The sequence below is a fragment of the Falco peregrinus genome, chromosome 7 (assembly GCF_023634155.1).
Source record: "Falco peregrinus isolate bFalPer1 chromosome 7, bFalPer1.pri, whole genome shotgun sequence".
In the NCBI taxonomy this organism is placed as follows: domain Eukaryota; kingdom Metazoa; phylum Chordata; class Aves; order Falconiformes; family Falconidae; genus Falco; species Falco peregrinus.
In genome coordinates, this window is record NC_073727.1 from 69508923 (window position 1) to 69534586 (window position 25664).

The 25664-nt window shown below is 44.4% G+C and overlaps 1 protein-coding gene across 2 annotated transcripts; it reads left to right on the forward strand.

Annotated features, from left to right (window-relative positions):
• Positions 1–3723: 3723 nt before the first annotated feature.
• On the forward strand, positions 3724–25664 carry KBTBD11 (kelch repeat and BTB domain containing 11). Of its 2 annotated transcripts, none has more exons than XM_055810760.1 (3): positions 3724–3855; positions 18759–18890; positions 19334–25664. In XM_055810760.1, exon 3 carries the CDS (start codon positions 19409–19411, stop codon positions 21176–21178), a length of 1770 nt encoding a protein of 589 aa, XP_055666735.1. In that variant the 5' UTR covers positions 3724–3855; positions 18759–18890; positions 19334–19408; the 3' UTR covers positions 21179–25664. The 2 variants fall into 2 exon arrangements, with proteins under 2 accessions (XP_055666735.1, XP_055666734.1); XM_055810759.1 differs by lacking the exon at positions 3724–3855 and adding an exon at positions 3885–4173.

The window sequence follows — 25664 nt, forward strand, 5'->3', positions numbered from 1 at the left end:
AAAATTTTGATACTGCAATGTTTATTTTTCCAAGACATCCTTGTACCAATCTAAACCACAAAAGAATAGCCTACCAACAATTTTGCATCTGCATAGACACTGGTAGCAAATCTAGACTGTGTAGGCATAGCAATCCCGCCGGGTGGACATATGCCCCCACTGTAACGTACTGAGCAAGTAAAGGCCACAAAGCCCACCTGATTAGCTAGCTAAATAATTGAGCATGGGCCCATGTTCAGCTCCATGCTGCCATGGGTGACACTATCTGCAGGATTCTACCCTGCTTACTTGTAAGAGCTAGCCTGCATATGCATGCGTGTGCTACACTGAGCCTGTTATTTAGGAAGGTTTAAAGCCTTTTGGTCTATATATAGGATGCAGATTGAGTATTTGATCTGGGTGAAATAATGATTTTATGAAATGATTCCTAACCTCCCTAAATGAGAAATTCTGTAGCTTCACTGGCCAAGAATCAGTCCCTGGGCTGATTCATTTTTATGTGATCTGCTGGAAAATTTTACTGAGGAACAGTGCATTTGCACCAGCTACCAGGGTAGTCCAGTCCTGTGTGACAGCCTCAGAGCTAGGAATCGCAGCAATGCGGCTGCTACAGCAGCCAGTGGGAGAAAGAAAAGAAATGCAGTACTGCTCCCAGGAAGAGCAGGGCCCTGATAAGCTCTGAGCAGATGCATCTCTCTGGGTCAGGATGCCATTTGGTGATCCTGTCATGATAACGGCATTCAGCTCTGTTGCCCATTTCTGCATTACAGTCTGATGTCTTCTAGGAAGAAGAAATTGAAAACCTTCTGTTTTGCCTGATGTGGATTAAACAGACAGGAAGTGTATAAGATGAAGAAATCTTCCTCTTCCTATTTCTTCATCTGGAATTTTTATTTTTTTTTAACCAGAGAAACAGCTGATAAAAATCTTTTGTTCCAAACTGTATTCCCTTTTTATTATTAAGCACTATTGCTGGTAACTGTAAGGCAGAAAGGATGGCTTGTATGTCCAGAAGGAAGTCCACTGTATACGACTGGGCAGGAACTAGCTAAGGTTTCTGTGACAGACCAGAGCAAACACCTCCTGCCTCTGCTCACCTCACTGTGCTCACCGCTCTACTGTTGTTGCTCCTGGCTAATTGCCCCTTGCAAAACACAGGTATCTCAGCAAGTCCTGATGGCCAGCAGTGGCATCACAAGTAATCAGTCCCTCTGAATATTTGTCATGTTGGCTGGGCTACAGAAATGCACGACAGGCACCAAATTATGTATCATGTAAGCTGTGTCATACCCGATTTCCTTAGGACAGAGCTTTTTCTACACTGGGACAATGATTCATCTCATGTAATTTAGGTGTTTAAAAACTAATCGTTTATAGCTGTACCAGTCTGACTTTACAGTTAATGGAGAGAAACAAGGAATACCAAATGATGATTCACCTCATCCTAAGGTAAGATGTGGAAGATAGGTGAGAAAAATTGCCCTCCAGACATGGTTATTCCTGTACGTTGATTATAAATGGAGCCTCAGGGAACTCAAGTTAAGTAGGGAAATCAAACAGCTAAAACTGAGATGATTTCTAGAATGGGTGGCCTAGTTTTTAGCATCATCTCCAGTTCTACTGAAAACTGAAAGGCTAGTCGATGAGCAGGCTTACTCTCCATGGGAACTTTCCCACCCTGTGATCCAAAGAGCAGCAGTATTTTGCAAAATTTATGCTAAGATGTCATCAGTTCTCCTTTATATCTGTTTTGCCTTGAAGGTTTGATGACAAAGGTGCATGGCGGACCAGGAAGAAACTTGGAGGGAGGACAATAGACTGAGGCTCGCAGACTTAGGGAATCACTACCCAAGGGTGAATTTTCAAAAAGCAGAACTGACGTTGCTTTAACTGGTCTGCTTCTGGCAGTATTCAGTGAGGACAGAGGATCAAGCGTGCAACAGCCGAGTCCTACCTGACTTCTCAGGCTAGGACCTCCATGGAGCTTGGGGTTTATATAGGTCTTTTGCTGGCTCCAGCCACGGGGGCAAGTATGGCCCATAAACACAATATGCTACTTCTTACCCACCCTCCTCTCAATTGTCTCCAGAAACCGTAGCTCAGACATCTCTGTGTACACAAAGACTGGAATGTGATACGGCAGTTAAACCTGAAGAGGAGCTAAGCAAATCCAGTAGTGCTTAAAATGGTCATATATTCAGAAAGCATGAGTCAGAACAATCTCAAATGATCTCACATATGATACTGCTGCTACAGTCACATAACTCTCATTAGTGTGAACAGAAGTCAGGCACCTCAAGGGGAGACAATTCTCCACAGAGGCATAGAACAATGGGGATTCTAAAAGTGAAAATAATTTCCCAGACCTGTATCATTTCAGTATCATCTTGAAATACATAGTATTTAAAGTAACACGAAACAGCAGGAAGATTAATTAGTTCCTGGTGTCAGGAGAGAAGAGTTATTTCTGGCAGGCTTTAATGGGTCTGCTGCATCACATGGAAAACTTCTTCCAGCAAGCTAGGAATAAAGCCACCTACAGAAATCAACAGTCCAATCATGTAATGGACCTAAATCAGGGGACAGTGGGGAATTTGCAATTATGCTAATGCCACATGTTGTGGTTACCAAATATTCTGAGACCCTGTGACACTGTGTGATTATTACTTACTTATCTTACGGCACCAAGAAGCACACTGGCCTCTCTCAGTAGAGATCAGCCATGACCTCAGCTTGAAAACCAGCTTCCAGTTAACACTGCACTTAAGTGTGCAACGTGAGTGGAGCCAAGGGTTTCAAGTGGTTACAGTTACCCAGCACTGCATGCAAGCACTTCAGTATATTAAGCGCTGACTCAACACACGAGAGCTTTAGCAAAACCAAAGTCAAAAGGTAGGAGCAATGGGACAAAATGAATGAGAAGACACCCAATCACATTTAACCGTCGCCTCCATGAAAGCTGGAAGAACATACAGCTGCAGTGGTTACACTGCCAGCATAGAAGAAATTAATTGTCAGGTTAATTTGAGACAGGAGCAGCTTTTGCAAGTCTGCTCAGGAGCGTCTCCCAGGGCCGGGAGCCACTTGCTGGGCAGCTGCAGGAGAACCAGTCTGACAGGACCCTAGAGTCAGTGGAAAGAGGGGAAAAGAGAAAAGCTGCAGATGAAGTTTTGAGTCAGTAGTATTCAGGCACCACTAATGGTTTAGAAAGGCTTGGATAGTGCAGTGACAGTGTCTGCTGTCTTGGTAGAAGTCAGATTGCAGCCTGTGGTGGAACTTTAGGTAGGTAAGTACCGCCAACTGCATCAGCAGCAGACCCAGGGTATTTCTTTCAAGGAACTGGAAAACGGGTCTAATTCTGGGAATTCTGATGAGAGCTTCAGCTTTGAAGAACAGGACAAAATGGGACTCAGACCCAAACTGCAGTTAAAGGGAAGCCACCTGACCACCACCTCGTTGTTCCTCCGTCGGCAGAAACCCCAATAACCCAGAGGCTCCGGCTGGAGCCCCTCCGAGAGGCCGCGGTCAGTCAGGGCTCCGGCCGCCGCACTGGGGCCAGGGGCTGCCGCCGCACCCCTACCGGCCCTGCCTCCCACAGGGCAGCGGTGCCGCCGCCCCGGTTACCTCAGGGCCGGCTCCCTCCCACCCCGCCCCGAGGTGAGGACCCGCCGTTTTCCCCGCCCGGCGCCGCCAGGAGGGAGTTTCTCCTCAGCGCGGGCAGGTGTGGCCGTTCCGCCGCCCGCCCCGTCTGGGCCGCCTCACCCCAGCGCGGGAGCGCGGGCACCCGGGCCGGAGCGCGGCTGCCGCTTCCCGCCTCAGCAGCCTCCCCTCGCCGGGCGTCACCGCGAGCAACAGGTCTGTGCCCCCTCCTCCCGCTGCCGCTGTGCGCTAGTGTGTCAGGCGAACAAAGGGGCTGAGCGCGGCCCCGCGCCCCCTCCACACAGCGGCCGCCCGGCCTCCTCCGCCAGCCCGGCCCCTGCGCTTCAGCCATTTGCGTCGCCTGGCATCGCACCGCCGCCCCCCCCCCCCCCCCCCCCCGCTTCTCCTTCCCGGCTTCCCCCGCCAGCTCCCGCTCCGGTGGCCGAGCAGCGGGGCCGCTGCGCTACCGGCAGCGAGGCGGGGCGGAGGGAGCTTCCCCACAGCAATGAGGGGCTCGCCGGCCGTCGCCGAAAGGTAAGCCCCTGCCCCGCGCCCTGCCGGGAGGGGAGCGCAGAGGCAGCGCGGTGGCGGGCCGGGAGGGGGGGGTCGGGCCCCGGGATATGCCCGATCGCCCGCCCGGGCCGCCGCCGCGGAGCCTCCGGGGGGGTCGGTGCCGGTGTCTGCCCATAGCTGAGGTAAAAACCGCGCCGCGGTGGCTCTGTGTGTGTGTGTGTGTGAGTCTGGAGCACCGTCAGGTTGAATCGCGCTTTTCTTTTCCCTCAGTCCCCCTTAATCCTCCCGCCCTGGGCAGGAGGAAGGCCGGGCATATCCCCATATCCCTTCTCCATATGTCGCAGAGGAGCCAAACCTGATGCCTACGTATTTTGTTTTAATCCTGCTGACCTATTAAAAATCTAAACGACTCTTTACCCTACGTTTAGGGATGTGTAACTGCAGCAGATTGCTTCCCGCTATAAATTCTATATGGCGTGCTTCCCCATCCTACTAAAAGCACGAGTGGTGCAAGCCCTGGGCGCACACAGGCGAGTACGATTTTGCAGGGTGGAAGATGCCTGAAGAAAAGTCCTACTGAATTTTGTTTGTCTGAAGTGGGTAGGTTTTTATATCTGGTCCTTTAAAGCAATAAAAAGCCAGCTCCCAAACCCAGACTTACACACAGCACAGAAAATGATAGTATTAAATCCTATAGCTAACTTTTTTTACCCATTGAGGAAAAATAAACCCTCTAGAAATAATATTCTTTAAAGCTTTTCCATAGCAATTAAACTGAACGATAGAAAACTAGAACAAAAAGGTAGAAAAAAAAGTAGGGCAATAAAAAATGGGATGGCAATAAAATAGAACAGTCCTTTTATATGATCTGGGAAGCTAAAGAGCTCCTGTTTTTCTAAGACTTAACCATCTGTCTCCCAAAAAGGAATTAAATGGAATGTTTATGGAAAATACTAATTAAATTGTCACTAGTATTGACAAAGCAATATTTACTCCCCAGTTTTACTCTGGCCCATCCTGTCTGTTCTGCATTCTCCTCTTCCCAGGGCCCATCACACAGCATTTATTCACTCTTTAATTAGGACATCCAGTTCATGCCAATGGGATCCTCTGGTCATCCACTGTTAATGGGACTGTCTGATGAGAACCTGCCAAAGAGCTGAGGACTAGTCCTTTGCCTGTCCCAGCTCCCCCCCACTCTGCAGGGACTCACTCTTGTCAGTAGTGGCACTGAAGTCAATGGTGACACACTTAGGAACTAGAGTTTTCAGGACTGCACCGTGATAATATCGAAAGACTGAAATCTGTAATAGCTTCCTTTCTTCTATGAATGCTTTACTTGCATCACTTTTCAGTGTAACAAATAGTCCAGATAGGTGGACAGATCTGAAATGTCAATAAGTATTAGAGCACCATTACTTGGCAGGAACATTCAATGAAAGCCATTAACTGGCTTTACTATAGTAAAGCAGGATTATAGTATTTAGGGCTGGCCTAGGTTACCGTAGAGACAGTGATGTGGTTAGATGACTGGATCCAGATCCTACTTACTGGGGGTTTCAGCATTCTGTAGAATCCTGTTGCAAGAGGATATTAGGGGCAGCTGGGTGCTAAAGAAGGGTATAATAAAACATAAAGGGAAATCCTGCCATTTCTTTAAAGTAGATTTGTTTTTCTTTTTTTTGTTGTTTTTGTTTTTTTTTTTTTTCTTGTGAGATCCTGCATGGATTTTTCAGGGATTTTGCTGTTTATTCCTACTAAGATTCTGCAACATTGCAGTTAGGAGGCTGCTGCTTTCCTGTGAACAGAGGCTGAGAAGTCATTTTATACCCCTTCACATCCTTGGAAATACCCATTTAAAAAATGAGCTCATTTTCATTGTGTTTGATCTCATTAGCCTTCTTGGGACATGACATTTTTATGTCTGCTGTTTTACTTTTCAATGGAATTGTCATCATCTGCTCTTTCTGCTTCTTTTTTGGTCTCAGTTTTTTTTTTGTCAGAGAACAGGCGTGATTAGTTCCTTTCATTGAAGAATTACTTTATAGCAGTTCAAGATTTGACAACCAGTTAAACCTGATCTATGACTGAGCTGTCACCGAGCGGGAGGGGACCCTGAACCTGCTTATTCCTTAGCCTGGGCCTTACATTCCTGCTAGCTTCCTTGTGCCAGGACTTGTAACCACGTAACAATACAGTGAATGGATAGAGATTTTGCTTTCCTCCTGCAGTTAATTAAGCAAACACTCAGTTTACGTATGTAGATGTTGGCATTATGAGTAGGACTAGTCTTGTGACCAGAGCATTTAGGTCTCCATGTAACTCTTTCCAGGATTGGGACCATACATGCTGTGTTTTCCTTAGACAGTGTTGACAATTCTGTAGCCTTTTTTCTGTCATCCTAAAATGCTCCTCGGATACTAACTGGAAGTTTTGGCTTTGAAAGAATTACAGGACTGGGTCAGTATTGTATATGGGTGATTGAGTGTTAATGCAAAAAAGAGCTGGCTAGGTCCTTTGTTCTGCAACTGCACATTTGGTACTTTCCAGTTTCTTATACCTCATCAGTAAGGATGGCAGGAGTTCATGATCGATTAAGTCAGTTTATTTAATGCAAAATAAGCTGAAAAAAAAATCCAGCAGTTTTACAGACTTTGCGTTTCCCTCTTGTGTGTCAGAGGGAGAAGAAAGATGTGTCACATAAATTCTTTTCAGGTGCGATGTTTCACGAGGTGCCATTGCTGTGCCTCTGGCTAAAACAGATGGGTTGACAGCCTTTTTTAATTCACTCGGAAATGTGCCAGAAACCACAACCTTTCCATACAAATCCACGTAAGTTGGACAAGCAGCTTCCATGCTGTTATGTTGTCTGTCACAACATGATTTTCATTAATTAATAGTATTGAAGTTACTTTACACATACAAATTCACAGATTAGCACAAGCTGTTTGTTGTTTTTCTGGACACTGATTCTTCCAGGAGTATTTAAGGAACAGAGTAAGCTTTGCATGTGGATCTCTTAACTGTTGGAAGGCTCCTGGACTTCTGAATCATTTCAGACTATCAACCTGTCAAAGATATGCAATTTTTTATTTTATTTTTTTTCTTAGACAGTTCTGCTTTCTTCTCTCCCTCTTTTGTAAGTGGATTGGAAGAACAGGCGCTGAGCTCTGGAGATAAAACTATTATTTCTGCAACCCATCTTTTAAAGTATTAGGCAGTAAGAACCAAAAGCCAACCCTTTGCTAAGGGAATGGCATGCAAACAACAAATGTTCTGATTCCATCAGTCAAGGCAAATCTCTTCATGGGAGAGCTCTCCTCATACCATGTAACTTGCTTTCATCTCCCCTTTACTGCAACTCCCTTCGTTGCCTCAGTTAGAAAAAAAGGCTACTGTATGCATATGTATGTACAGTTGTGGTGGGTTGACCCTGGCTGGATGCCAGGTACCCACCAAAGCCGCTCTATCACTTTCCTCCTCAGCTGGGCAGGGGAGAAAAAAATACAACAAAAGGCTCATGGGTGAAGATAAGGGCAGGGAGATCACTCAGCAATTACAATCACAGGCAAAACAGACTCGACTTGGGAAAATTAATTTAATTTGTTACCAATCAAATCAGAGTAGGATAATGAGAAATAAACCCAAAACTTAAAATCACCTTCCCTGCACCCCTTCCTTCCTGGGCTTAACTTCATTCCCCATTTCTCTACCTCCTCTCTCTGTGCAGCGCAGGGGAATGGGGGTTGCAGTCTGTTCATCCCATATTGTTTCTGCTGCTCTTTCCCCTGCAGGGGGGGGACTCCTCACACTCTTCCCCTGCTCCACCATGGGGTCCTTCCCATGGGAGGCAGTTCTCCACAAACTTCTCCAACGTGAGTCCTTCCCATAGGCACAGACTGCTCTGGTGTGGGTCCCTTCCACAGGGTGCTGTCCTTCAGGCACAGGCTGCTCCAGCATGGGTCCCCTGGGCGGTCACAAGTCCTGCCAGCAAACCTGCTCCAGCCTGGGCTCCTCTGTCTCCACGGGTCCACAGGTCCTGCCAGGAGCCTGCTCCAGTGTAGGCTTCCCACAGGTCACAGCCTCCTTTGGACACATCCACCTGCTCTGGCATGGGGTCCTCCATGGGCTGCAGGTGGATATCTGCTCCGCCATGGACCTCCATGACTGCAGGGGGACAGCCTGCCTCACCATGGTCTTCACCACAGGCTGCAGGAGAATCTCTGCTCCAGTGCCTGGAGCACCTCCTGCGCCTCCTTCTGCACTGACCTGGGTGTCTGCAGAGTTGTTCTCACATATTCTCACTCCTATCTTCAGATGCAGTTTGCTGCACAGATATTTTTTCCCCTTCTTAAATATATCACATGCATTACCACCATTGCTGATGGGCTTAGCCTTGACCAGCAGCAGGTCATCTTGGAGCTGGCTGGCATTGGTTCCATTGGACATAGGGGAAGCTTCTAGCAGCTTCTCATAGAAGCCACCCCTGTAGCTCCCCCACTACCAAAACCTTGCTGTACAAGCCCAATACAGCAGTGTAGGAAATCCAGATGATTGTGGAGTTAATGGGAATTTTTCCTTGACTACAATGGGGGATTTAAAGTGATGTCAGACTCTGGTTTTATCAAAAAGCTCTGTTGAAACTTAGGTGGATGTTTCTAGCTGCAGGCTACTAGCACAAGCCTCATCCTCTCCAAAGCCATGGAAGTGGGCAGTCCACAGACATATTTCTTGTTTAATAGTAACTGATAATAGAGTCCTGAAGGAGTTTGGTTTTCACAGCAGATGCAGAAACAGTAAAGTAAATGTCATTTGAGTGTATTGCTTTGTGAGCTTTGGAGTTAGTGCCATGTATCCTAAGAAGTTTTACACTGTGATATAGGAAAAGGAAGGCAAAGACTGTTATGTGCATTCATATGATAAAATTCACTGGTGCAATACCACTCATTCTCTGTGACAGAAGACCAGAAGGCCTTTATGGTGGGCAACAGAGTTGCAAGGACCTATTAGATTGTTAGTCCAATGAATGCCTGGACAGTGTTCCTACCAAGAGATTTTGCAGTCGTACGGGGAAATAAATGCTTCTATTGCACCTCCAAAATCAGGTATCTTTTCAGCGGTACAGTGGCTGAAAAGCCTCAATATCTGCTTTGAGGAGATTTTATTGATGTATATTTAAAACCTCTCTCTAGCCAGAAGCAAAACTTCAGACTTAAGATTGAAACATCAAAATCAAAATGGTCAATTACCACACAAGATCCCTGAATCTGTGCTTCCTCTCCCATCTCCCAAATCACAACCATAAAACCAAACACCTCTCCGCCTCACATCCTGATTTGAAGATCTTAATTCTTACTCCAGGTCCTGACTCTATTTAGCTCTGCCCAGGTTGCAGAGTGCAAGAATAGCACTGTGACTGTTGCGCATGATATAGATTTAACTGTGTGCGTTAACAAGCCTTTATCCTGTAGCACTTGAAAAGGAAGGCACATGTTTGAATCATAGGTTAGTCAGCCATACTACAGTCTTTACTTCTCTGTGTCAGGAAATCCAAAAGCAGATGGGACTGTCCTGAGGTAGCTGTGATCACCGTCACCCTTCATGATTGTGCTGCCAGTCTGTATGTGTCTTCAGAAAAAGCATGGATAATTTTGGGAAAACAGAATGCTGCCAAGTCAGCAGATAGAAAAGTGTAGAAGACAAAAAAAGTGAAGTCCAAAGTGAAAAGCAGCATGTATATTTCTTCAAGGTATCCAGGATGATTGATTTGCCACCTGATTTTCCATCAAGGTCATTGGCCAAAACAGAGAAACCATATAGATCTGAGATGGATGATTGGAGAAGAACAATGCTTTGAACCTAATTCAGCCAGAAATTATTGGTTTGGTACAGAAGTAAAATTCTTTGGCCTGTTCTTGCAGGAATAAGATTAGATAAACAGACAGTCTTTTCTGTCCCTTTCAGTCTTTCAGTCATCTGAATTGTTACCTTTCTGCTCTGTGAAATGGAAAAAAAATATATTGTGAGAGATACTGAATTGCTTCCACTAAAGTCTAAATGTAAAAGTTGAGTATAGTCAGAGAAATCAGTGCAGCCAGAAGGCCTTTGCCTGAACACCCAGGCTCAGCGTATGAAATTCACATTACAGCAAAAAGTGGTACGCATCCAATGCAGAAAGTGTCAGGCCATGGAAATGGGAGTATATTAATAGAAGCCTATTTTACTTCTGTCTCAGAATGGCCAGCAACTGTTACCTTTTAGTAATGTAAACTGCATGCATTACACTGGATTTTCTCCTCTTCACCTGTTCAGTTCCAATGACTACATGGAGTTGCCTCATAGTTTCTTATGCTTTCAGTTACATAGTTGCTGCTAAAAACATTCCCATTGTTTGGTGAAATCTGTGCTGACAGCCTACAGGTATTTCTGATAGTAAAGTCTTGCCGCAGAAGTACCTATGACTCTAGCATGTGTTTCTGATTTGAGATCAGCAAGTGTTTTTCAATCCTAGCACAAGCTGGAATGGCTTGGATCTCCAGGCAGTATAACTGAGCCCTGCCCCACCAAAGGCAATAGGAAGAAGTACAGAAAGTTCCCTTGTGTCAGGGAATGGGACCTAGGATTCTTCTTTCTCTCCCTGAGTAACATTTGTTTGTTTGTTTGTTTCTTTGAAAAATAATGCAGCTTTAGTCTGAAGGAGAGTAACCTGCCTTGCATAGTCTTGATGGTTTGGGCACTCAGTTGACATGTGGGGGTTTTAATCTTGTCAGGCAAAGAAAGGAACAGTGGAAAGTTTCCCATGGGGCTTGGTCAGAGCTCTAACCATTGTGGAGAAAGGCGAAGTAGCAGCAACAGTCAGTACTGCTGTCTTTTAAAATAATGTAGGTTTATTTTAGAGATGAAGCTGGGCTAAGGCACCCAAAGCAAGAACTACCACCTCCTGACTGCACAAGTTCATCACCACTTCCAAAAGTCTTTGGTATTTTATTACTGGCTAGGCCTTAGTAGCTCTTTTACACTGTTTTTTATGGATCCTGTTCAATTGACATCTAACTGTACTCACATAATATGTATGGGTACAGAACCAGTCCATACATTCCAGAGTCCATTCCAGGACCAGTACTGTACAGCTCAGACACAGAGTATGTGTCTTTGCCCTTGCAGGAGAACTGGGAGGTACATGTGACCCATAGATAATTTCTGTGTAGGAATATGGCTTCATGTCTCTCCACCTTGGCCTAGTTTCCATGAAATAATAAATAAAAGAAGTCAGACTCCCATGAGTCACCTAATAGTTCACAGTTATAGGCCAAACAGCAAACCCTACCAGCAGTGCTTCTGCCATGGCAGAGAGAAGTCTGTGCAAGCTAATTCTTTTCTTTCTTTCAGATTAGGGCTGTTACACTGGCGGGTTTTTTTGCTATCTGATCTGGCAGTCTTGGGTCTTATATCTCTGTTGCATTGCCATCTGCCAGATAAAACTGCCCTCAAAGTCAGCCTTTGCCATGTTTAGCACTGCAGCACGTCTCTCCATCTTTGAATCCAGTCCAAAGTCAGTGTAGAGATAATGTCTGCAGAAACCTGGAACTATTTTGTAAATCTTAACTAGATGCAATGTAACTTTCAACTATGGCTAGATTGACTGTAAACTTCAGTTTGAAAAAGTATCTGGGCGAAGAAACAATATATGATCTCCAGAAATGAGAATGGTGCCATTCACCATGTATCTGAAGGACCTCTGCCTTTCTAAGCATCGCTTACTTAATTTGTCAAGAAATCAGTGAGCCTGTTCAGTCTTTAAAAGTAGGGTTTTTTTCTCTTAAGTACCTGATCTAGTTTTTCTGGAGAAAGAAGTGTTTTCATTATTCCCTCCTTCAGAAGTTTTCCTTTCTTTTCCTAGGCATAAATCTCAGAAGGGTGGAACTTTGTTGGCTTTCCTTTGAAGTCTATTGTTACTTACCAAATTCTGTCTTTCTCAAGCACCATGGTGACATACTTTGGCAGATATCTGGTGCTTTGGGCTCTTTAATCCGCATGTCCTTTTCATAATGATATTAAAAGCAAAATCCAGTTTTATCTTAAAGCAAGGAATTTAATTTCTTCCAAATACATTGGCCCATCTTCTTTATTATAAATGCAGTATGTAGCAGGTGTGTTGCAAGAATGTGGCACATTCATGGGGATCAAGTGCTCTTCTGGAACGCAAAACCAAGCCTGACTCCTGTCTGAGGAAATCTGCTGGCTTGCTTGACTTGTCTTCTCTGTGGATATTCTCCTCCTCCTCCTCCTAAAGGAGGAGAATGCAAACATTGCCAAAGTGTTCTCAGAGATTTTGAACATGTTTGCAATTATTTATTTGTCAACAACACAGTTAAATGCTGAAAAGCTTTTCTGCAGTCGACATTATAGCAGTTAACCACACTAACATTCAAATGAGGCTTTTAATTATCACAGGCTGATGCTTTGCTTGATGTGAGTACTCCTAGTGTGTGGCAATTTCCAGAATTTAAGGTCAGAAAGGATCACTAAATCAGCTAGACTGCTTCTGTCAAATTTCATTCCTCCTGGACTCCCAAGTGCCTTCCAGCAAGTCACACCCTCCTGGTTTCCTTTATCACATCAGAATAAGGGTCTTCCCATGTCAGATCAAATGTCTGCCTAGCCCAGCATCCTGCCTCCCACATGAACCATAATCCAGTATTTGAAGAAGTGTGTAGCAGGGTAAAAATATGTATTTCCTCATGGGATACTACTTTATCTATGAATATTAATACTTTGACCATTTTCCAGCTCTGGATCCTCCTAAGCTGGATGCAGTTTTAGTGTTTAATATGTATTTAGTCACCTTCAATAGATTTCCCTTCCTTGAGCCTATTCTTTACTCTCCCCATCAATGAATGTAAACTTCCAGTATCCACACTATGCTCCACCCCCCCACCCCCCCCCCCACCCCCAGTGCATAGTGTAAATATTTTGGTTTGTTTATGCTTCCACCCCTTGATTTGTTTAGGGCTTTCTCCACCAAGAATTTTCATGTGCCTACACTTATGCACAGTCATCAAGTCGCACAACAAACATACCAGGCCCTGAAGAAGTGTCAGCACTGCATTTCTCAGGCTGACTAAGGCTTGCTCTACCTGTTCTCCAAGCTACTAGCACAAGCCACTTTCTCTCCAAAGCCATGGAAGTGTGGCTGTGAGATGATGCCTAAGCAAGGTATCACGTTCTTGCCTGGGACTTGGCTCGAGACTGGCATACACTACGTGAAGACAGAGTAGGCTTGTGTGCGGTTGCAGAGTGCTGTTGCAAGTCTCTCACTGAAGTGTTTTTCTATAGCTCTTAAATAATTTGGTACTTTTCTCTGTCCTCCCAAATCTTTAAATACTACTTCCAAAATGTAACATGCATCCATCCATCCATCATGTTCCATTGCAAACCTACTAATGCTATGGATGGCAGGTAACCTTTTCCCTACTGTTATTCCTTTTTTTCCGGTATACATATTCAAGGACTGCATTCATCCTTTCAGCTGCAGCACTGTGCTGGTATCTTACATACAGCTGTTCATCTAAGGTAGTGTTAGCCGTGTCCAGTTATGATGAAAGTAACCAAACTTCACTTTATCACAGACATGATCTCACCTTATATCTAGAACTGTTTTTAGGAGGCCATGTCTAGAACTAGTAACAATTCTCCATAAAAAACTTTGTTACATTCAGCAATGCAGTGCTGTCCCATTGTCTCCTGATCTGTATTCCATTAGCAATGGAGACATCACATCAGCCCTGAAATTTTCCCTGAAGTTATTGTAATCACTCAAAACCTTGTTTCTGACTGTTCTTCTCTTGTTAGACTTTCTTTCTTCTAAGAGATATTGGAGAGGAATTGCACTTAACATTTGCTAGATTTTGCTTTTGTGGGAGTGTTATCGGTGTGGGAACTCCTGAGAGAGACTGCTCTGCCCTAACTACTTCTGAAGAGTCTGAACTGGAAGGAACTCAAAGAGATAGTTTCCTTTCTAGCGAACATTTGTCTCTATGGATATCACTGTTGAGAAACCTTTTCTCTGGCCATGATGACTGTTTAGAACTTGTATATTTTAGTTTAGATTTGCTAGCTATAATATTGATTTCATCAGGCTTTTGATAATATTTTTATTATGACTTACTTCCTCTCTCTTTCTCCCTGCCCAGACACACACAGACTTTTCTTCCTCTGAGTTTCTGATGAGAAACTGCTGCCCACATGTTTCTTGTGTGGTCTAATCATAAGCTGCATATCTTAAATGTTTATTTTTCTTTATGTTTGTGTGAAATTTTTGCAATTATGAGATAAAAACATTCATACCTCCATTACATGTTGTGATAAATTGCAGCATCCTGGGACATCACAAGGAAGCTGCGTAGGCAACTTGAGTGTGGATGCAGTACTACAAAAAGACATATATCCAGTAGGCAGGGCAAGACACTGGGACTGTGGTAGCCCAGATTTTGGGCACTCCTAATGTTAAAAAAGGGAAAGCAAATTTAGAAAAGGGGACAAAAATCTATTCTTTCTCCAATTTTTCTTGAGGTAAGACATGAAAAAATTCTTTTCTTTTTACAAGCAGGAGGTTAATCAAGTCGTTAAGATCTAGAGTTTAAATCTGTAATAGGATGCAAGAATTCAAGTGCTCCAGGCCTTTTCAGAGAAATGGCATCTCTGTGCTCCAGATAATTTCCCCAGTTACGAAGAGACCATTTTTCCCCCCTAGGTTTCACATATCTGCTCAATAAGCAGGAGAGTAAGAGACCATCTTTATAAATATGCACTTGACTCTGCCCTCCGGAAGATTTTGCCTTCTGGGCTGAGCCAAATGTCTTCACATTGGCCAGTTCTACTTTTAACAGTCATCTTTTAGTTTTTAAAATAAACACAAGGCATGTTTTCCCTCTTTTGATGATCCTGCCTCTTTGGATTCCTTAATCATCTCAATCAGATGACGCCCCTATCCTGAGGGAATTCTCTACTGAGGTAAAATTTGGCAGTGCTGATTTTTACAAAAGCATTTCCTGGACTAAGGTGGAGCAGAACAGCATTCTGTCAGTTCTGAACTGGTGTAGTGTCTCCTGGGGAGGATAGCCTGCTTATGTAAATTAGAGTTGCTTATGATAGGGAAAGCACTGCTTTTATTTACCCTGGGACTGAGTCAGAGCAGTTTCCATTTGTGAACTGGAGAGCAGTAACCCAATTCCTCCCACATGTGCATATTCCCCAGAGAAAGTGGGTCTTGCTACAGGACAGGGTTTGGGTCAAAGGTTTTTGGCACTGCACAAAAAAAAAATAGAGAACAATGAAAAACAAGCATTTAATTGGATTTTATCAGAAGAACTGCCAAATGAATGTAGTGCCAGGAAACTTTACCTGCAGCCCTTCATTGCAATTCCTCTGTCAGAAAAAGCTACGCTTTATCTGTGCTGTTACTTGAGCAATGTCTTATAGCGTCTGAGGTTGGGGCTACACATCCAGGATATTGTAAGTGTGTAATTGCCAAGTCTGTAAATACAGTTCATGTTTGTTGGCAGTTCCTCTGTCCATGAACATTACATCATTTCTAGACCAAACCCATGATAATGAAAACAGTTTCAGTCCAAGTAATTCAGCTTCTGCCTTAAAAGTCCCCAGTATAAAAGGTGACATCAGTCTACAGATGCCATGTACTCTAAACAGCTTGCTTCCTTTTCCAGTACCTATCCTGTTCATGAGTTTTGGAAAAAAGTGCTAAAACCAAGGTTGTTTTAAGCCAAACAAGATTGTTAGGAGCTCACATCCTTTTGAATCAGCATGGCTATCAAGTGTCTTTTCTCTTTCTGTAATTTTTGAATGTTCTCTGTCACCAAACAGCAAAACAACTCTTTGATCACTGTTGATAAGAAAAGAATGGAAGATTATATTTTCATCACCTCCTTTCGGCTTCTTCCTGTTTTATACTAAATCCATGACCTTTTAATTCAGGTAGGTCATGTTGCTCAATAATGGGAAGGTTCCACAACTTCTCTCAATTGTTTTTTCAGCTTAATTTTTGTGTAATTTCTATACTTTGTTTTCAGCTAGACAGAAGTGGTGAGATTGCCGGAGCAGTCATTGCTCTGTCCTTGACAAAGTCCTCCAGACTCTTGTTCAGTTTTTCTAAGTCTTCAGCTTCCTGTTAGAGTTCCTTGTTGTCTAAATTGCATGTGATACTTTGATTCAAATTCTCATGCTCAGCATTAATTTCAACATATTCTTGGTAATTAGTTTTAAATATACCAGAAGATAATTTTCTTCAGAATTCTGCTGCTTGCCATTAGCAAGCTGTGCCATCAGTCCTTCCTCCGTGTGTTTCCTCAAGAGGATGTTAACCCAGATGTTTGTTAGGACTGTGCTGGGTGGCAGCTTCTTTCTCAGTAACCTTTCAGTGTCAAGTCAAAATTCTAAGCCAAGCAGGTATCTGAATATGGGAAAAGGTATGATTACTGTGCTTGAGGAGGATCTCACCCTTTTAATTTGCACTAGTTGAGAAAGTTGAAAAGATCAGTTTTTCTGGATGCTGTTTTTAACAACTTTGAATATTCTAATTGGTTATTTTCCTTTGAGACATGATGCAGGAAATACATTTCACCATATGGCGATATTATTGGTATTAGTTACTGGTTTTGACTTCTCACATTTAGTCACCCACACTTATTTTTGGTGGCGTTCTCTTTCATTCGTCCTTTATAGTTTCACTTGAAAAATCAAACAGAAGACCGAGAGCTTGAAACTATTTGAAGCTACTCATTCCTCCTTGTAGAGGGGGAACATAAGTAGAAGTGAGAAGTGAGGTATGTTTGGATCCAGGACAGATCATAAAGTTGGGAGAATTTGAGGAAAGTCTATTAGCACCCTTTGGATACTCATGATTGAGGAGGTCAAGCTATCCAGAACTCCAGTGAGATAAGGGTTGAATCTCAGGGCACTCCACCCAGGAAAGAGACAAAAAATGTTTCAATCACTTATATTACAAATGAGGTACTGGTAGCAATTTTCATAATATAACAGTGCATCACAGCTTGACGTTGTAGGTGTTTTTCTAACCATCTCCATTTGACCTTTGTAATTTTGCCAGTGTCGGCTACAGTAGCTGCTCTTAAACAAAGCTGATGATCAGGGCTCTGGAGGGCCTGGAGCAGAAAGTATATTAATCTCAATGTCTACAGCATAATAAATTGGAATAAAAAATGGTTACATAGTGAATTCAGTACTGTGAAGACTTACTGAAAAACAAAATTACATTGACAGGGTTGCTGCCCAGTTGAAATTAATCATGAATCAGTGTGTTTTCCAGAGACACACTGAGTGTACACACAGATCGCTGCATTCTCCTTGTCTAGTTAAAGCTGCGGAAAAGTCAGTAAAGCATAACCTACCGAGTTTGGGTCTGGACCCCAGAAAATTTGCCACTTAAGCTATCCAAAGTTCATAAAATGTCATAGAAAGTTTCTAAGTGCCAGATTTCTGAACACCCAGATGAGAAAGACAAAGTTTGTGAAATCTACTCATTCTCGTAAGTTTTCAAATGCTGTTGAAACCTTGTTACAGTCTCAAAGGCTCAAATATCCAGAAATCAAACCTCTGTATTGATTTATTGTGTAACTGAATGTGATCAAATGTAGTAGAAAGTCCTTCACGGGCAAGTGCACAAGGTAAAAACTTCTAAGAGAAGACTGATACTATCATTTAAGTGAAGTTTGCTTGCACAAGTATAGGCTTCTGGTTTTCATGTCTGTCAGGAGTTTCCAGACAATGTCACCTACCAATTATGCTTTCACTAAAAAAAAAAAAAGTTAGATTTTCCTAATATTAATTTAATAGGGTAAATTAATCATCTCTACTGAAAAGAAGTCACAAGGTATATTTTACATAGAAATGAGTGTTCCTTGAGGACTGTGAAAAAACTGCCAATGGGGATTTTAATGGAAATTAATAACCTTCGTAAAAATAGAATCACAGCCGCAGATACTTATTAAATGGAATTAAGTACATTTGGGCAATTTTCATGCATCGTTCATCAAAACTTAAACCAAGCCTGGGAAATCCATAAACAAACATGAGACAAACAAACAGCACTTTGCTAAATTCTAAAAACTACATTTGTGAAATGAAGATACAACTGCGTGGTGATTGTGCTGACAGGGACTAACCTACTTACAGACATGCCCTGTAGCCTGCCATTTTCCCAGAAGAAACTTCATGTTCTAATTATCTATTGTGATTTTTGCTCGCTTCTACTTTTTATTAACAGAAGCCATGAATCTTTCAGTCATGAACCAGGCCCTATGAAGCCTGATTTACATCTTGCTAATGCATTACAGCTACATGTGCTGTTACATACATGTTGGATTGCTTTTCTCTTAACAACAAAAAAAAATCCTTTGATGTGTTTTGTAAACACACACATGTAGAATCTATTTGCATACTTCTGGTGACTTTGGGATATTATAGATACCCCATTAAAGGAAACACAACTTATCATCCCAAACTTCTGAGTGAACTCAGGAGATACCGATTTTTAAACTAACTGAATTGTTACTTTTTCTTTTAAACAGGGGGAATGCCTATGAGGAGCAGTGATCGGAAGAAACCTTCATGAAGGTCATGTAAAGGAAAACTTGGCTAGCAGGGAATCTCCTTCCAGAAGAGATTGCAACCACTACCTTCCACTGAAGTAGTTGCACAAGGTGAATAAATCATGATAGTACTCCGAAGTATCTGCCTTTAAAGGACATTGTTCCTCACTGCCCAGCATAGCGTAGGGTCCAGTTGTCATGAAAAGGATGCAGTGTGTGCAAAACGCCTAGAATTTTTGCACAGCAACAGGAAAACCAGAATTGCTTTTCAGGCTGCTGAGGCGCTCATCGGCGCGATCCCCCCACCAGGAAGAGGTCAGGTTTTCGGGGGGTAAGCTAGTGCAGTTAGCCCCGGGTAGCGGGAGGCAGCAGAGCCGCAGGGTGGATCCCCCAGAGAAAGGAGAAGCGCGGGTTGAGCCCCGGAAACCAGCGGCAGCCCCGCCTGCGGGAACGGCGGCTCTGAGTATCAAGGCGGAGAAGCGGGGTGGGGGAGCCGGCAGGGGGGAGCGGGGCCCGGCCGCGCGAAGCTGAGCGCTCTCCGCTCTCCCCCGCAGGTGATGGCCGCTCCGCCGCGGCCGGCAGCCCTCCGCACGGGCGCAGCGCGGCGCCGGCGCAGCTAGCGCGGCTCCATGGAGGGCAGCGGCGCGGCCGAGGAGGAGGAGAGCGGGGCTGGGCACGGCGCCCCGCCGCCGCCACCGCCGCCCACCCCGGCCGCCCCCTGCGGCTTCAGCTCCTCCCTCTGCTTCAGCGCCTCCGCAGCCGAGCCGCAGCCGCCCGCTGCTGGCGGCCGGGTGGTGGAGAGCCAGTGGGAGATCAACAACGCCACCTGCCAGCCAGAGGAGGAGGAAGAGGAGGCGGTGGGGACACGGGACCGGCCGGCGGAGGAGCCCGACCTAGTGATCGAGGTGTCGGGGCGTCGCATCCGGGCGCACAAGTCGGTGCTGGCGGCCAAGAGCGACTACTTTCGTGCCCGCGCCTCACGGGACGTCCTGCGGGTGAAAGGGGTGAGCTACGGGGCACTGCGGCTCCTTATCGACTACGTGTACACAGCCCGCATGGGCGAGGTGCGGCATGACAACCTGGCCGAGGTGGTGAGCGGCGCCCGCGTCCTCCAGATGCCTTGCGCGCTGCACTGTGCTGCCGAGGCCATGCGCGCCCAGCTCCGCCTCAACAACTGCTACCAGCTCCTCTGCCTGGCCAAGAAGCAGCGGCTGGCAGAGCTGCGAGAGGCCGCCTACCGCTTCATGAGTGACCACTACCTGGAGGTGCTGCGGGAGCCCAGCGTCTATGGCCGCCTCAGTGGCACTGAGCGGGACCTCATTCTGCAGCGACGCGTGGAGGCCGGCCGACCTTGCTTGCTGGTGGCCGAGGTTAGTGATGCCTTCGAGCGGCTGGGTGGTGGCAGCCGGCCACAGAGCCGCGAGAGCAGCCGGCCGCAGAGCCCCTCCTCTGTGGTGTCACTGGAGGAGAGTGGCTCCCTTATCCACTGCTACCACGAGGCCAGCGGTGAGTGGAGAGTGCTCACACGCCTGCCTGAGGAGGCCAATGCCAAGGGCTGTGCCATGTGCGTCCTCCACAACTACCTCTTCCTAGCAGGGGGCATAGTGGCAGGGCCAGCAGGCAGTGAGCCCCGGGCCCGTCTTTCTGACAAGGTCTTTTGCTACAACCCCCTCACCGACACCTGGAGCCAGGTGCGGCCCCTGGCTCAGCCCCGCTCACAGCTCAAGCTGCTGGCCCTGGATGGTTACCTCTATGCTGTGGGGGGCGAGTGCCTCTTCACCGTGGAGAGGTATGACCCACGGGCTGACCGCTGGAGCCCTGTGGCACCCCTGCCCAAGGGTGCTTTTGCTGTGGCTCATGAGGCCACCACCTGCAATGGAGAGATCTATGTGTCAGGAGGCTCTCTCTTCTACCGCCTGCTCAAGTATGACCCCAAGCGTGACGAGTGGCAGGAGTGCCCTTACAACAGCAGCCGACGGCGCTCTGCTGACATGGTGGCCTTCAAGAGCTTCATCTACCGCTTTGATGTGAGCAGTGGCCGTGGCGGGGAGCAGGGCCCAGGTGGTGGGACTGCAGGCGGTGTCGAAGTTTTCCGGTACAACACTGTGGCCAAGCGCTGGAGCCAGTGTGCCAGCCTGCGGCCCAGCGGTGGCCCCATCCAGCCCTTCCGCTGTGCCCCCTTGGGCAACACCATCTACTGTGTCAACCGGACCGGCACCCTTCGCTTCAGCCTAGCCCAGGACGGTGAGGTGGAAGCGGATGGTGGGCTCAAGGGCACCTTTGATGGGGAGCTTCTTAAAGCTCCCTTGGATGCCAAGGGTGTCCTTCTACCCTTTGTGCTCACCTTGCCTGAGAGGCTGGACAAAGCAGGGGACCAGGAGGGCTCCCTCCCCCTGTGAAGTGGCCAGCCTGGCTCTGGCTTCCCAAGTGGCAAGCTGGGTTGCAGCTGTGGGGGACCCACAAACTTCCATCTGCAGAGGGAACCCTCTTTGACAGGTCTGCAGAGAGAAGGGACTCCCTCTTTCCTCCTCTCTGCTCCCAAGATGTTGAGCCGGAGTTGCTTGGTTGTAACTCTTCCTGTGTTTGCTGTGCTCTGTGTGAAAAGCCAAGCACATGAAAGGAAAAGCTGCTATAAAGGATAATCTCTGGATAATGTTTGTGCCAATTCCCAATCTGGGGAAAACTTTTTTACACCTGGATTTCTAAAAAAATTCCTGACAACAGTGTCATAATGGGACAATTGGTGTTGGTCGCGTGTTTACATGTAGCTGCAATCTGGGCTGGAGCCTTTTCTGCCATTTGTTTTCTTTCTCTCTGGGGTGATACTGAGGGATAAACACTGCTGGCAATGTAGCTTGGGTGCATTTGTTTTTATGTTAAACTAACTATTTCCTGTGTTAGAAAAGTATAGGAAGAACTTCTCCATCACAGCCTTTCATTTCTGGTGCAATAGATAGTTTAAGGAAGATGTGGCACTGTGTGGTCCCAGGAATTTCAACCACAAATGATTTAACAGATAGCAGACTTAAAGTTTTGAGTAACACAAATGTGTGCCACATGTCTGTATTTGGAATACAAAAAAAAAAAAAAAAAAAAAAAAGAAAAAGACACGTAACCTTTTTAAAATGTGGCGTATTATAGCAGATATGAAATGTTGATATGTTCTTTATTTGAAAAAGGCAATGATTTCTGTATAAAAAGACATCGTTTTATTACCTTTTTTAACAGATATTCTAAATTATAACAAAAATGAACTGAAGCTGTTCAGACTGCAACCGATTGACATGACCATGTATGCCACTAGAGTTGGGAAAGTATTTTGTACTTCAGCTGCTCTTTAACTGCAAGTCAAGGAAGATCAACATAAACCAAATGTAAATTCTCTGAAACTGACTGCAAACAGCTTAAATGTTTCACTGTATGTTCAGTAACCTCTGACAAGAGACTTTTCCAACTTAGTGCAAGACCATCAGAGGAGGCCATAGAAAATAGGAATGTGCTACACATGTTGATTATACTGTGCACTAGCATGATGTTATTTCCCTATCCTTTGGTTGAGAGACTGCTTTATTTATTTCAATCTAATGATTGCTGTAATCAATAAGTCCTTGCTAATTGCAGTACATGCTGGTGACATATGTTGTCATTGGGATTCTGAACTGCCCAAAAGGTCTGTTTGTGTAGCAGCATCCTAATGAGAGACAACCATACAAAGCTTCTTCCTGCCCGTGGAAAGCTGGAGCATACTTTTTGTCATGTTACTCTGAACTGGAAAAGTGTAATCCATCTACGCAGACAGACTGTGTTGAAAAGGGCACATGCATTTATTTTATACATTTTATATACATAAAAAAAATCAATAGGCAAGGCAAATGTTTTAGCTTTATGGTAAATCACGGAGAAACCCTTTCTGAAAAAGATAGCCAGTGTTTTTGCTATTGGTAATTCAGCCTGGAACTGTGTGGACTGTGGAAGGGAATAGTTTATACTCAAAGCTCTAGTATAGATTCATATTTTAGAAAGATCTTACATCAAAGAAAGCAGATCTTTTTATGTTTTATTAAGATGTTTCTGTTAAACAGGACATTAGCATTCTTATACATTATTGCTAGTTCCAAAGGAAGGCAGCAGGCTCTGTCCTAAGAGACACCATCTACACAAAATAGAATAGTGAGTTTATAGATATTTTTTTCCTTCACTTTCATGTTGGGTTTGTTGTTTTTTTTTTTTTGGGGGGGGGGGTGTCTCCTTTTCTCCATCTGTCTTGCACAGGGTTTTAATGCAGCTGATCTGGTTAGCCATCCTGTAGAAAACAGCGGTCCAGCCCTGCAAGTTCTTAGCCAAGTGAACCAATTCCCTAGTGAGCTAATTAAAGCATCAGCCAGGTAGCAGCTGTAGGCCTGCAGAGTGTGATGCTTATCTTAGCGTCAGTACAGGTTGGTGTGGTGGAATTTAATACCACAGATGGCATATTTGTTAATGATTCACAAAGAAATTTATTTTTTTCACTGAATGATGGACTTAATTCTCAGACAAGAATCCTTGGAAATGTTGACTCTACGTTAAAGTACAGCATTGTAGCTTAAGCAGGAAAGAAAAATTATGTGTTACCTTCAGCATTATTTTTACTAACCGTAGAAAGTATTTCAAGCTGTGTAGTGAAACACTTAGGTGTATACTTAAACTAAAGACATAAGCACTAAGCCAGATTTTGAACTAGTAGAGTCACCAGGAACAGACAAGGAAATGTCTGTTTTATCTTACAATAAAATACTTTTTCATAGTTCAAAGTATTAAGTAGTATAGTTTTTATACCATGGCATAGTGAGGAATCAAGCCAGCTTTTGCATTCCTATTAATTAAGCATTAATTAAGAATTTTCATTCCTGCTAATGCATGAAAATGCTTCTAAATGAGTTTTGGGAAGTCTCCATGGTTTAAGCTACGAAAAAAGGCCACAGACTTTCAGGAAAGAATGAAACATATCCTTTCTTTCAAAATTTGTTGCTGTACACCACAAAGAAATACATTTGGAAATAATCTTTACAGTAATAAGTGTTCTATGAACCTGCAGTGGTTTGTATTTTGCTAGCTCCTATTGTAAGAGAAGGTTGAATCAAATGCTTACCTGCTTTCACTGTTTACACAGTGTAAATGAGGGCAAAATCTGGTCTTCATTAGTAGCTGTCTGTCAAACCTGTTTCTTTTGTACCTCTTTGCCTAATCACAGCCTGATGATTGACAAGAGAGTCATGTTTCTAGCCAGATTTCCTACTCTGTGGCCTGTTTCCTCCCTGGTACGCCTGAGGCAGGTTTGCTGAGAGCTGCTTTTTTCCCCCAGTTATATCTTCAATGTATCCAAAAAAACCCCTATTAAATGTGGGTATTAAACCCAGAATTTAGGTACGCTTCAGGCATCTGAACACCAAAATTGTCATCCCAGAACTCTCCAGTTGAACTTAACTGTCCCTTTGACATGTGGAGGTGCTGAGCAGTTCCCCCCACCCATTCACCTCTGAGCAGTTACAAACCTATGTAGCTACTGCCTCAACTCCTTTGAAACCAGATGATGCAATACACAGAAGCCACTGGTGTAAATATGGTTTTGTGGTACAAACTAAAGGGGCAGGCCACTCTCAAATTGTGTTTGCATATGTTTTGCTTTTAAAACAGCTATTTTATCTATTAGCCTGAAGGCTGCTGTATTTGCATGGGAATGTGGAGATACTGTTCGTTTTCTTAGCCTTCAAGGATTCAGTCTGCATCTCTGGCTGCCTGACTGGCAATGGATTGAAGGACCTCTTGGAGCTAATCCCGGATGTCTAAATATTTATGTGTTTTGTATTATACATTATTTGGCTAAAAATCTCAGAAATTATCCAGGTAGGTGAATTCAAACCCTCATCCTCACTAAGTGATCTGAGACTAGCTGGAGAGACATAGTTCTCTCTGCTGTCTTACTTCTCCATGAATCTCACAGTCCCCTTCTCCCACTTTTAATAGGATGTGCAGGAGATATTTTTTCTGCTTCTTCCTCTCTAAGAGTAATCCTGTTTTCAAGGTCATCTGCTAGAGGATGTTGGCTTGAATTCCCTTAAGCTGAGTAAGGACTGAACTCAGGCCTCCCACTTCATGTGTGTGTGTTCTGAAATCTAGATGACTGTTTAGAAGAAGAGTATCAGGACCACGTCCTGCAGCTCTTTTTCAGGAATGAACCTCATGCAAATCCTTCCAAAAGCACACGCGGGCTCCTGCACACTGCGTTCTGGTAGATTCCAGGTTCCAGCTCCTGGATGGGTAATTCAGGACACGTTTAGTGCATGTTGGTGCAATTGAACAAGTTTTCTTCTGTGGAAAGCTTTTCCAGACAGGCTTTGTGTTTTGGATTGCCAGTGTGAGATGAGGGACTCCGTGCACTGTACTGGGAGGCCAAGCACATAATTCAGATTCTTCTCAGGGGTGACGCCTTGGTAGAGAGGCATTGCAGTGCCTAATATGCAAATGCCTAAAGCCTTCATTGCATCTAAAACTAAATCCCTGCTTCAGTAAAGAAACAAGCCTTCTTAGTAAATGCTAATAATAGATGGAACCTTACTATTTCAATCTATTAACTGGTTCCATAAAAGAAATCTTAATTGCAGCAAAGACATGTGTACAAATTGTATTTACACTTGGAAACTAAGTCAAAGAAATAATTGGCAAAAGAATAACCCTACTTGATCAAAACAGGCACCATTAAGCAACATGGGAAGGATGCTAATCATAGTCTGTTAATGAATAAAATTGTGCAGTAGCAGATGTAAATTCTGTCCACAAAAAAAATTCTTTGTAAATAAGTACCTGGTAAAATTTGAAGTGGTAAAAGAATAAATTATTCACATGAAA

Coding starts and splice junctions, on each gene's coding strand:
- KBTBD11 (XM_055810760.1), top strand. CDS start 19,409: ATGGAGGGCAGCGGCGCGGCCGAGGAGGAGGAGAGCGGGGCTGGGCAC.